The sequence below is a fragment of the Panthera leo genome, chromosome B2 (assembly GCF_018350215.1).
Source record: "Panthera leo isolate Ple1 chromosome B2, P.leo_Ple1_pat1.1, whole genome shotgun sequence".
In the NCBI taxonomy this organism is placed as follows: domain Eukaryota; kingdom Metazoa; phylum Chordata; class Mammalia; order Carnivora; family Felidae; genus Panthera; species Panthera leo.
Window position 1 is genome coordinate 96548423 of NC_056683.1, and position 12114 is coordinate 96560536.

General features: G+C 41.7%; 1 protein-coding gene across 7 annotated transcripts in view; it reads right to left on the bottom strand.

Annotated features, from left to right (window-relative positions):
- Window positions 1-12114, bottom strand: part of SCML4 (Scm polycomb group protein like 4) — a 114559-nt gene that overhangs the window by 47929 nt on the left and 54516 nt on the right. For 5 of the 7 annotated variants that reach the window (XM_042939488.1, XM_042939489.1, XM_042939490.1 and 2 more), the window contains one exon: window positions 8665-8879. The exons of the other annotated variants lie outside the window; for them this stretch is intronic. In XM_042939488.1, coding sequence (XP_042795422.1) covers window positions 8665-8820 — 156 coding nt within the window. In that variant the 5' untranslated portion in view covers window positions 8821-8879. The remainder of the gene's footprint in view (window positions 1-8664; window positions 8880-12114) is intronic. 7 annotated transcript variants of the gene reach the window in all.

A 12114-nucleotide genomic window follows, 5' to 3' on the forward strand; every position in this document is an offset into this window, starting at 1 on the left:
TTAAAAAAAATAAAACTAGGTTATTTGGATCAACTGAAAACAACCACAAGTAATGGATAAAATATAAGGTTAATGAAAGTACAGAGGGGCTGATAATATATAAAGAATTATCAGGCCAATATATAAGTGAAATCTAGGCCTCAGGAATTGCTATGGAGCTCAGGGCTCACCCAAAGGGCTACAACCTCAGGATAAAGACGAGCCAGATGTAAATTTGCCCCACCTTACCCCCACCCCTACCTGACAATGAGGGGAGTGTGCAGAATCTCTGAAAAGATACTACCACAAGCCGAATAGTAATTCAATAGAAAACAGAGTGTTAACTTTCAATGAGTAGAAAAAAATTTAAATACCTAAAAAAAAATCCAAAAGAAGGCAGGAAAGATGAGTAAAAGGAGCACAGAATGAATGAGATAAATAGAACACACAAAATAAAATATACATTTAAACCCAAACTTATCAGTAATTTCTTTAAACATAAATGGACTAAATGCCTAGTTAAAAGGCAAAGATTATTATACTGGATGTTAGGGGTTGAAACGTGTCTCCCAAAATGATGTTGAAGCCCTAACTCCCAGGACCTGTGAATGTGACCTTATTTGGAAATGGGGTCTTTGCTGATGATCAGTTAAAATGAAGTCATTAAGGTAGGCCCTAATCCAATATGATTGTATCCTTATAAAAGGGGAAATTTGGACAGAAACAGTCAAGTACAGAGGGAAGACAATGTGAAGATGCAGGAAGAAGGCCTTCTATGAGCCAAGGTGTAGACTGGTCTTGGATTTCTACCCTCCAGAACTGTGAGACACTAAATTTCTATTGTTTAAGCCACACAGTTTGTTGTACTTTGTTACAGTGGCCCTAGGAAACCAATATACCATATTAAAAAAAAAAAAAAAATCTTGTCCCCCCTCCCTTCCTTCCCCTCTACAGCCCTACTTGAGAATAACTTTGTTCATGTCCCTGCCGTAGCTTTTCTTGGGGGCACATTCCTCCTTTAGACTCACCCTCTTTCTCCACATAAAACTCCCCCAGGGTTCTGATGAGATGCTGTGGGAGTAGAGTTAGGGAAAACTCAATACCTCACTGTGCTTAACCTCAGACTTTAGTCTAAAAACTTGCTTGTTAGAAATGCAAATCAGTTCCAACAACAAGAAGGTTGTAGCCAATGACCTAATCCCATTCCTAGGAGTCAGCCTGTTTCTGGGTCTACCCATACATTCTTCTCCCTGCACTTGAAGGAGAGATTGAACACCTAAGGGATGGAGCGGCCAGTATCCCTTGGCCTGGAGGCCTGCTTTGGCAACATGCCCTTCAGTTAAATCTGAGATCCTAGCTAAGCTATCTTTGAGCTTCTCTAAGAAAATAAAAGTACCCCAATACAATAAACTGCCTACATCACAGTGAAGAAAGAAAGGGATGCTTGAAGGTGGGAGGGAAATGGGCTGGCTCTCTTGGGCCTTTCAGAAGTACAAACATGGTGGAGATAGGGTGAGGATGCTGGAGCTTTCTCCCACCATCTCTGTGCTGGGTTCAGATTCTTCTCTGGACCCAGGCAGCCACTGAAACTGGTGAAGAGCAGAGGTGAGAGGCCTGGGTGGCTGCTGCTTTGCCGAGGGCAGGGAAGAATGGCTTAATTTCCTCCCGACCGAGGGAAGCTGAGAGAGGAGATGATGAACCTGGTACTCCATGGGTACCAGGAGAGAGAAAAGCGAGAGGGAAAAGAAAATTTCCCTTTCTTTTTCAAAGAAAAGGGAAAACAAACAAACAAACACTTGATAAAGGGAAATTCAGAAGAATGCATCTATCTGTGAGAATTATTTAATGGGATGCTGTCTCTACGCCCTCTGACCCCAACAATCTTTGATAGAGACCACACATTTCAAGGAATGCTTGGTGTGGTTGGGTTTCTTACAGAAACTGGTGAGGAGGCCAAGTTCTCTGCATCAGCAGGAGTGGGGTCGGCCCTGCAGATGAGAGAGGAAACATGGCACGTCCAGTGACAGGCATCATGTGCATAGAGGAGCTCAGAGCAGTGGGAGGCTGGAGCCGGCTTGTACACAAAGGATGACTTATATTTTCAGGAATATTGCAAGTTGTTAAACACGGTGATTATTAAACATTAAAGTATATATGCTTCCAGAGAATTAATTTAAAATACATTCAAAACAAGGTAATAGATACTCAAAACTCATCACTGTCTAATGTGATGTCTATTTTATTATCAATACCGACACCATGTCCTTAGATGTCATCTTGGCGCCTTGAACCTGGGCATGTTGGGAACATCTCCACCTTGGAAATTGGCGAATGCTATGGATTAGGGCTGACTTTACTACTTTGTTGACTTACAGACTTAAGAGAGTGATGGAGAAAACGGTAAAAACACAAACTAAACTTAAAAGTGTGCCTTCTCATGAAAAGATGTTCAACGTCGCTCCTTATCAGGGAAATACAAATCAAAACCACACTCAGATACCACCTCACGCCAGTCAGAGTGGCCAAAATGAAGAAATCAGGAGACTATAGATGCTGGAGAGGATGTGGAGAAACAGGAACCCTCTTGCACTGTTGGTGGGAATGCAAATTGGTGCAGCCGCTCTGGAAAGCAGTGTGGAGGTTCCTCAGAAAATTAAAAATAGACCTACCCTATGACCCAGCAATAGCACTGCTAGGAATTTATCCAAGGGATACAGGAGTACTGATGCACAGGGGCACTTGTACCCCAATGTTTATAGCAGCACTCTCAACAATAGCCAAATTATGGAAAGAGCCTAAATGTCCATCAACTGATGAATGGATAAAGAAATTGTGGTTTATATACACAATGGAATACTACGTGGCAATGAGAAAAAATGAAATATGGCCTTTTGTAGCAACGTGGATGGAACTGGAGAGTGTGATGCTAAGTGAAATAAGCCATACAGAGAAAGACAGATACCATATGGTTTCACTCTTATGTGGATCCTGAGAAACTTAACAGAAACCCATGGGGGAGGGGAAGGAAAAAAAAAAAGAGGTTAGAGTGGGAGAGAGCCAAAGCATAAGAGACTGTTAAAAACTGAGAACAAACTGAGGGTTGATGGGGGATGGGAGGGAGGGCAGGGTGGGTGATGGGTATTGAGGAGGGCACCTTTTGGGATGAGCACTGGGTGTTGTATGGAAACCAATTTGACAGTAAATTTCATATATTAAAAAAGAAAAAAAAATAAACACTCATTTATAAAACTAAAAAAAAAAAAAGTGTGCCTTCTTTGTAGCTGTGACACCGTGAATAGCACAAAAAACTGAACTATTTTTTTTGACAAACTATCATCCGTCCACGATAAATTCGTGAAGAAGTTTATCCCATTCTCAACAAAAGAGCAGAATTCCAATATACAACTTCACTGTTGACATTTCCCTTCTTAACATAATTGGAAACATCGACTGGCATTCATGCCCGAGTTACACTCAGAACACTGCGGGGAATCATAAACCAGCACACGAGGGCCTCACACCCACCATTGCACCTCACGCCCACCATTGCACCTCAACCTTGGCCCTTGCTCCAGCCCTGGCGTTGGGGCTGGAGGGTAATAGAAAGCCACAGGAGAGATAGTCCCTACCCTAGGTGCTGTTTTTTGTGCTTGTGTAATCATTTTCCTCCATGGGGCACAGGTGGGGCACCAAGCCCACCATCAGCAAGGGGAGGCCTTGAAGACAGGGACAGGAAGGGTTATTTGGTATCTATTCTTCCCTTGCATACTACCATGCTACATTTGGTGTTCCAAAATATGACTCTAAGACAATATAAGATCTGGACAATCAAAGAATCATCAAAGCCATTTTGACAGTTTTTGTGAAAACACATTTTAGAAAGAGACTTTAAACAAGTGTTGAAACAAACAAAACACTTTCTGCTTAAGTTTGAACATTTTCTTACTTGAGAGTTTTGTGAATTTGACTTCCTTGTTACACAATGCCAAGAACACATACTCTTTTGGGGGTTGGGAGGTGGGAAGAAAAGGATGACAATAAAAAAGAGGGAATAAAACATAATGTTGTGAGGAACGTGGGTGCCTCAGTCGATTAAGCGTCTGACTCTTGATTTCAGTTCAGGTCCTGATCCCAGGGTCTTGTGTTTGAGCCTCGTGTGCGGAGGCTGCCTGGGATTCTCTCTCTCTACCTCTATCTCTGTGCCTCCCCGACTCGTGCATGTGTGCTCTCTCTCTTTCTCTCAAAAAAAAAAAAAAAAAAAAAAAAACATAATGTTGCATTTCCTTATGTTTATTAGAAAATCACTCTCTTTATAGAGTAAATTTTCTAGGTAACAGAAGACTGTTCTGTAAGTACTTAGCAGAGGCTGCTGGTTATTCCAAATATCCACGCTCCTTTCTTTCTTTATTAATTCAATCTCTGAATTTTAGCCAGCCACCTGATCACCCCATACTGCTTTGCCCCACCTCCCTTGGAGTTAAGTGAGGCCAAGTGACTAGGTTCTGGCCAGCAGCATGCAAGTGTAAGGCGTGTGTGCAGCCTTGAATGTTGAGTCCTTAAAGGGGAAAGACATGCCTCCACTAGCTCTGCCTCCATCTGGCTGGCTAGACTAGCAGGAAAGAGGGAACTGGAGGAGCTATTTTATAGCGTGAGGTAGGGACTTTGTGTTAAGAGGAGCAGAGTGACAACAGAGCAGGAGCCTGGGTCCCCAACACCATGGAGGCATCATGTCACTTTCAGATGGGCTTCCCAGATTTTTAACATAAGAAAGAAGTTAGCTTCCTCTTCTTTAGGCCACTGTTGCTTCCCCTTTGTCACAGCAGCTGGATTTATATTCTCAATGATACAATTACCAACATTTCAGAACATGTTAACCATTTGTTTTTAAGATTTTACAGAGTATCTTCTTTCTAAACATGTTACACGTTTCTAAACTCATTAAACAGAGCAGACAGGACATAATTTGGAAAGAGTAAATGGGAAAGCATAATTACTATTCTGAACAATAATGCAAAGAGATTGCCAAGGTCTAGAGGACTTCTGGCCCAACAGTAAGCAGCCTCAGGCTGTGGGACTTGGTTCACTCATACCTAATTCCTGCAGTTTTTCTAGCTCCCTCACTATCAGGGTTCAAATAAGAAAATGTACACAAAGTGCTTTGGTCCAGAGCCTCAAACACAGAAGTGCTGAATAAATGTTATATACGACTATTCTTGCTATTAGTATTAATTATGATGATGGTGATGATGATGATGATGATGTGTAGGGGACAAACAGCTATTTTTAAAACCCAGCACTTTCTTCTTCCTGTTTAAATCATAATCCCAATCATAAAGACACAGAAGCTGGAAATCCCACTGTTAGGTGACATTACAATCAGCTGCCAGTACAGAATAGAAGCTAGGGCTCTTTCTTGATGCAGACTCTCTTTATCTCTTTAAAAAGACCTTAATAGTCTTTTTAGTCACGAAATATGAGGAAAATCTATCTGTTGACCTTGGGTTGTCTCTGAACTAAACCAATAGCAGATGCTTCAAACTGAGATGTAAATTCTGTTTGATAATGAAGAAGGCTGTTTTCATGGCAGTCGGCGTAGGGCCTTTCAGAGAAAATATGATGTTAAGAGGTTTTTGCTTTCTTCGACTGGGGTGAGAAGGAGGCAGTAAGGCCATAAAATGATGCTTTCCTGGCAGTGAGCATGCCCCAGAAATGTGGCTGCAGGCCTGGGCCAAGAGGCATGGGCAGATGGGCCCTGGGAGGAGGCATGACCTATGAACTCTGGAGCACTCACATCTGACTACCCGTTGAATTCTTCCTTTTCTGCCTGCAATTCACTCATATTATTCTCAAGACTCAGAGAAAGGGTTAAACATCACAGCCTGTGTCAGCTGTGCTTGGATCTTAAAGGGAGAGGCTTGTGCCCATTCTTGGACCAGACAGAGTTTCCACCTGTGCTGGGCACAGAGGTGATCGAGAGTGCAGTTTGGGAGAGCGCCAGGCAAGAGGTGACAAATGTCAACCAGCATAGATCTGTGATGCAGTCAGCACAACAGGCATCCTCAAGACTCAGGAACCTTCCAAAGGCTCAAACACGGATTACTTCGTTATGACAGTATTGTTAGGATGAATATGCCATAATGATGTTTTTATTGAAATGACAAAATTGTTCTTCACTACTTTATAATATTGATAATGTTATTGTATTTGTTATTGTTCTGTATTATTAATAAAACATCATTTAATTATAACAATAATTATTATTATACTTTCAGTACCCAGCTGTGTGGGTACTCTTCTTCCCCAAAATATCTTCTCCTTCAAATCTAAGACTATTAAATCGCTATAATAGAGCTTGTAAGAAATGCATCTACAATAAAGGTAAATAGACTCTGAAGGAGGGCTTGGAAGCATTTTCTTAACAATTAAATACAGGATCTTTAAGGATACACCAAGTAATATCTTACTTCGCTTGCTCAGGGCTTCTTTTTTAACAACTTCTGGCTCCCCAACTCTGTCTCAGATAGTTAAAATTGCCAAATTAGTGGCCATTTGGTAAATGGAACAACACTGTACAGTTTCCTCAGTGGCTTCTCCACAATTAAAACCTTTTCATTAATGGTAAAAGGGGGCTTCTGGATCTAAGAAATTGTCAAAAAGAAAAAAAAACTGGAGAGACTTAATTGGTTGCCAAATTTATTTTGCGAAGTAAGGACATTTTTTAAATTACCAAATCCTGACAACATACAACAATTAAATAAAAGAAAACAAACTCTAACACCAAAAGAGTAAGAAGCAGATATTTCAGAATAAAGGATGATCCTTTGGGTGGAATCATTTTAGCTCTACGAAGATTTGCACACGGTTCTTATTTTTCTCATGTCACCACGAGGGAGTCAGCACTCCGGCAGACTAGCACCTGGTTTGGAGGTGTTCTTGAACACTTGGGGAGCTGTCTGGGAGCTGCTGGCCTGAAATAATTCCCACACAGTTCCCCAAATACATGGAAGATGGACTCAAGGAAGAGCTGTGGCCCGTTGCCCCTAGCCAAGTAGCCCTGTGAGGCATGGACATGAGATCTGCCTGCCATGTGCAGGGCCTACATTGTCAGCTAACCATTCCAAAAGCTTTCTTCCTGCCTTGATGTGTCTCTGAGTGTTAGGAGCCCTGAAAACTGCCCCTTTTAGGAGACAGGAAAATTGCCAAGTCGGGCTCATTCCATGGACTGAATTCCCATTTTTCCTGGCCCTAGAAATGCTGTGTCTGTTGGTAATTTTCATTCTTGGGTCACAGCTCCCAGGGGAGTAGGAGAAAGGCCAAATAGGAGAGAGAAGTTTTCAGTGTGTTTCTTCAGATCCTGGACTTGCTCCCTGGCTCTATTCACAGAAGGGCTGCCCTGCTCCGTCCTTCCAGATTCAATACCCAGACCTCAGCAATGGCGCAGGTAGCTGAGCTGGGAAGGCCTGCCCTATGCCGGCTTCAGAGAAACAATGCTGAAGCTGAAGTGCCCATGAGAAAGAGGAGGCTCTCTTTGTTAGAAAAGTAACCAGTGACAGAAGAGTTTACTTCATGAGGTGGCTGAGTAAAAGCTTCTTTTACTAAAACCCATGACCCCCAAACAACTTTGAGTCACCTTCCCCCTACCTCCTGTTTTTATTTTCCAGCAGTTGGAAGAACTGCGGAGAACCAAAGGGATAAAGGTTGAATTCATCACCGATTCTTCCGGAAGCTTTGTCTTTCTGCTGACCTGAAATAATTTCCATACATTTTCCTAAATATATGGGAGTTAATTGCCAATTTGCATTTTGGTTTGAGTATTCAGATCTCAAGATGGAAACATAAGCTCTTTATTTCAAGAAAAAATAAAGGAAGGAAAACTTCTGAAGCTCATTTTCTAATGCCCAAAAGTCTTGTGGAGAATGAACTCAATAGTCTTTCTTCTCTAGTAGCCTCTTCAAAAACATCTTGGAGGAGAAGCTCTCCCTCCTCTGGTTCAGATTGCTTTATGTGATTGCAATTACATCAGAGAATTTCTTTTCCACCCCCTGCCACTCTGAATTGTTAATTCTTCCAAGGGTCACGGGATTTTAATTCTGCCTGATACGCCTCCTTGAAGCCAAACTTGACGTCAGCACTTTTTATAAGCAGGAAACTATGAATTAACACCCTGAATTTTCATGATGAGTCCCCCTTGTTTAGGCTCTGTTTGGGAAAATTCTTCTATGTCCTCTGACACTAGGCTGCACGCATTATTAATTTAAGTGTTTCAGGAACATCATCTGCTTTTACTAAAATAAATGACGAATGAGTTCTGGAAAGTGTCTTTGAGCGCCGCCCTAGTAGGCACAGTGAGGGGAAAATTCAGTGTCTGAAACACTAATTTAAATGCAAGTCTTAAAATGTGTGTTTAGCTATGACCCTAAAATCTGCTCGCCTTACAACTTTCCCCATCTGGTGCAATTTGCTTTCTCCACTTGTACAAATGCACACGACGGGGACAGCATGCAATGTGGGCCCCGCTGAAACAATGAGGCCCTGTCTGTCACAGACTTCATTGAGAGAAACTTACTTCTCATCTTGTCGTTACCCAGCTCCCAGCCTTTCCTCACATTCTGCGGTGGGGCTCTGCCCAAGCACCCATGCCCCAGCCCAATGTCACCGTGGAGAAAGGAGATGATGGAGCCGTACCTTGTACCCAGGCTTCCGCCCTCTTTTCTTTGGGATCTTCGCTGCTGGCAAAGAACCAGCTGAAGCAGAATAAAGGTTATGCACTGCCATCTTCATAGGTGTTGAGTGCAGCGGGGGTCGGCCTCGCTTTCTCCCCGGGATCCTCTGAGACTGCATGTCTGCTGGTGCCAGTCTTACAGAAGGAAGTGACAAATCGCTCACAGGCAGAAGAGGTGCTAAGAATTAGTCCAGACACAAAGCAAAACAAAAACAGAAGGGTTTGTTTGGTTTGCAAGGCAAACATGTATCCCATTTGGTGTTTTTGGCCATGCCTATCCTTTATTGGAGGGGAAGACCAAATACAAAACAGCCAGGCACCACTAGGAGTTTTTACAGTGCTGTTGGAGTTCTGGGATCATTTCAAGGAGAGCAAATTTCCACAGGGCTATAACAAAGCAGGGAAGATGCTGTCTAGGTGGAGAGGACAATAGATTCCCAGCTCCAAATGCAACCAATAGTGCTGCCAGCAACGAGACGACTTTATCAATGTGTGTCTCAGTTTCCCCACTTCGTTCAACCTTGAAGTGATTCGACAATAGTATTAGATAAATACAACTATTCCCTCACATTCGCTCCTGCCCCTTTGGTTGGGTTATAAATTGTTATGACCTTTATTTTTCCCATGGAAGGGATGTAACGGTACAAATCAATTGTATTAAAGTTATGTCCCTCGGTCAAAATGCGGATAGGGATTTACCTACAGAGATGTTCATTTTAGCATGTTTTAGAATTGCAAAAATAGAATGGATGGAGCCCAAATAACAAGCAATAGGGGAATAGTTACCATTATCTACAGAACAAAACAATCACCTGGTTAAAAGTCTTTAACCATATTATTTCAACAACATGAGATTGAATGAAAAAGCGTCTCATAAATTGTGCTTAAAAATGATCTCCACTATGCAAAAATGTATGTGGTAAAAAAGTGAAAGGAAATGACATAAGTGGCAGAGACTATAGAACTGTTGGTAATTGTTCGCTATGGACACATCCTTTCCCCCAAACAGATACCCCACATGCTATAATATTCATAGCATTAAAAATACTGATGACACGGGTCCCTGGGTGGCTTAGTCAGTCAAGCGTCTGACTTCAGCTCAGGTTATGACCTCACAGTTCATGAATTCGAGCCCCACATCAGGCTGACAACTCGGAGCCTGCTTCGGATTCTCTCTCTCCTTCTCTCTGTCCCTCTTCTACCTCTCAAAATAAATAAAACTTAAAAAAAATATACTAATGATAAGCTCTGTCAGGTAGAGTTGACTAAATCTTGCAGCAAGAGGTAGTTGATCAACTCCAACCCAGGGAGCTCAGCAGTATCATGAGCTCAAGGGTCAGATTTCCTTGAATGTTAAGAAATGTAACAAGTCGGACAGAAAGAACTCTACACTCTAACTCAGGGATGATGTTAGGTGACAAAACTCATTTCTGAGGCTTAATGGTAGCCAACAGTTGGAAATGAGAAGCTTTTGCTCAAGAGGCCACAGGAAAAATTCGGAAAGATGATGGAAGTGGTCCCTACCCCCCAGGTCTGGGCAGCCACTGTAGGAACCAGATTGCTTTGCTCCGGAAGGAAAATATCAAATAGTGGATATTTGATATCCTAAAACATGACGGGAAATTTGGGGCATCTTTTACAAATGTCAGTTCAGTTTGTTAATTCTCTGAATATTAACGGTATCCACTCAATAATATTGATTGCTCTTGGAAATATCATACCTAGCACATAGAATTTTAAAGCATAAATTTGTTTATTGTTAGGTATTTCAGGTAGATAGACAAGCTGTTGAGGATGTCGATTTTTCTTGTTTTTGTGTAAGAAAAACACCATGTCTCATTGATTCTAAAATGCACACTTTTTTACAAAATAACATCTCTGAAATCACAATGCACCCTAAAGCATTGCAAGCACATCAAATTCTGTATGGAGCAATTTTTCTTTCTTGGTACATGAAATAATGAGGTGTGATATTATCAAGGGCATCTTACAGTCAATGAATCATAATCAATGAAGATAAACCCATCAATATGTGAACAAAGGGAATCATTCCATTTCTAGACTTACTGTCAACATCCCCCAGTGCCAACAAATACCCCAAACACTCGTTTTCAAAAAAGCGGCTTCCCAAAACATTGAAAACCCACCAAAATTTATTCAGTAAGATCTTTGCTGTGTGGAACTTGATCTGAGTCCCATTTTGAGCTATCATGATCAAGTGTCTGCTTCTCCATTTTTAGTTTACAGATTTTGGAAATGGGATTTCTTTTTCTAGTCTAGGACAGGTTTTTCTACCTTTCTACTTTGCCTCTAGGGACAAGGTCAGCGATGTATCTAACATTAAGATCAAAAGTCAATAAGAGAAAACCCAGGTCCAGAGAAGGCATTGAATCTCTTTCCTCCTGTTTTTGAAGGCTCAGTTGGCTGCGTTCCTTCCCTGGTGAATTGTGATCCTCTGCTAACTTAGATACTCCCTCACAAAAGTCTTCTTGTTGAATAGGTTTTGAAGAGTGAAGGACCGGTGATTAATTAGCATATTATCCTAAAAATTTGTATCCCTCAAAATTATGCTGAACTATCCCCAAATTTCTCACTATGTTAGAAAAAAATAGAAAAAAAATTTAGAAAATTTTAGAAAAAAATTTCCTACAAAAAAGTCATCTTTTTAAACAAATTTTTTAATGTTTATTTAGTTTTGAGAGAGAGAGAGAGAGAGACAGAGTGTGAGTGGGGGAGGGGCAGAGAGAGAGGGAGACACAGAATCCAAAGCAGGCTCCAGGTTCTGAGCTGTCAGCACAGAGCCCAATGTGGGGCTTGAACTCATGGACTGTGAGATCATGACCTGAGCCAAAGTCAGACACTTAACCGACTGAGCCACCCAGGCACCTCAAAAAAAGCCATCTTTTAAACTGAGCTTTTCTGTTGTTCTAATTCTCTTCCTCTACTGTGAGGAAAAAACAGGACTTGTGCGACTTTCCACTTCCTTACTGGAAGTGCATCTATCTTAGGGTATGAAGGAGCTTTCCTGAAAACTAAATCTGATTAATGAATTTCATGCTAGCGGAGCAACAATGAACTATTATTTTTTTGTTTTTTTAATGTTTTTATTTTATTTTATTTTTTCAAGAGAAAGACAGACAGAGCGTGAATGGGGCAGGGGCAGAGAGAGAGGGAGACACCGAATCCGAAGCAGGCTCCAGGCTCTGAGCTTTCGGCACAGAGCCAGACATTGGGCTCGAACTCACGAGCGGCAAGATCACAACCTGAGCCTGAGCTGAAGTCAGACATTTAACCGGCTGAGCCACTCAAGTGCCCCAACAGTGAACTATTATTGGTGGCACACGAGGCACTACAGTAATTGGGGAAATACTTGGAGATGGTTCATCCACTGATCAAGAAGATACTATTTTTCA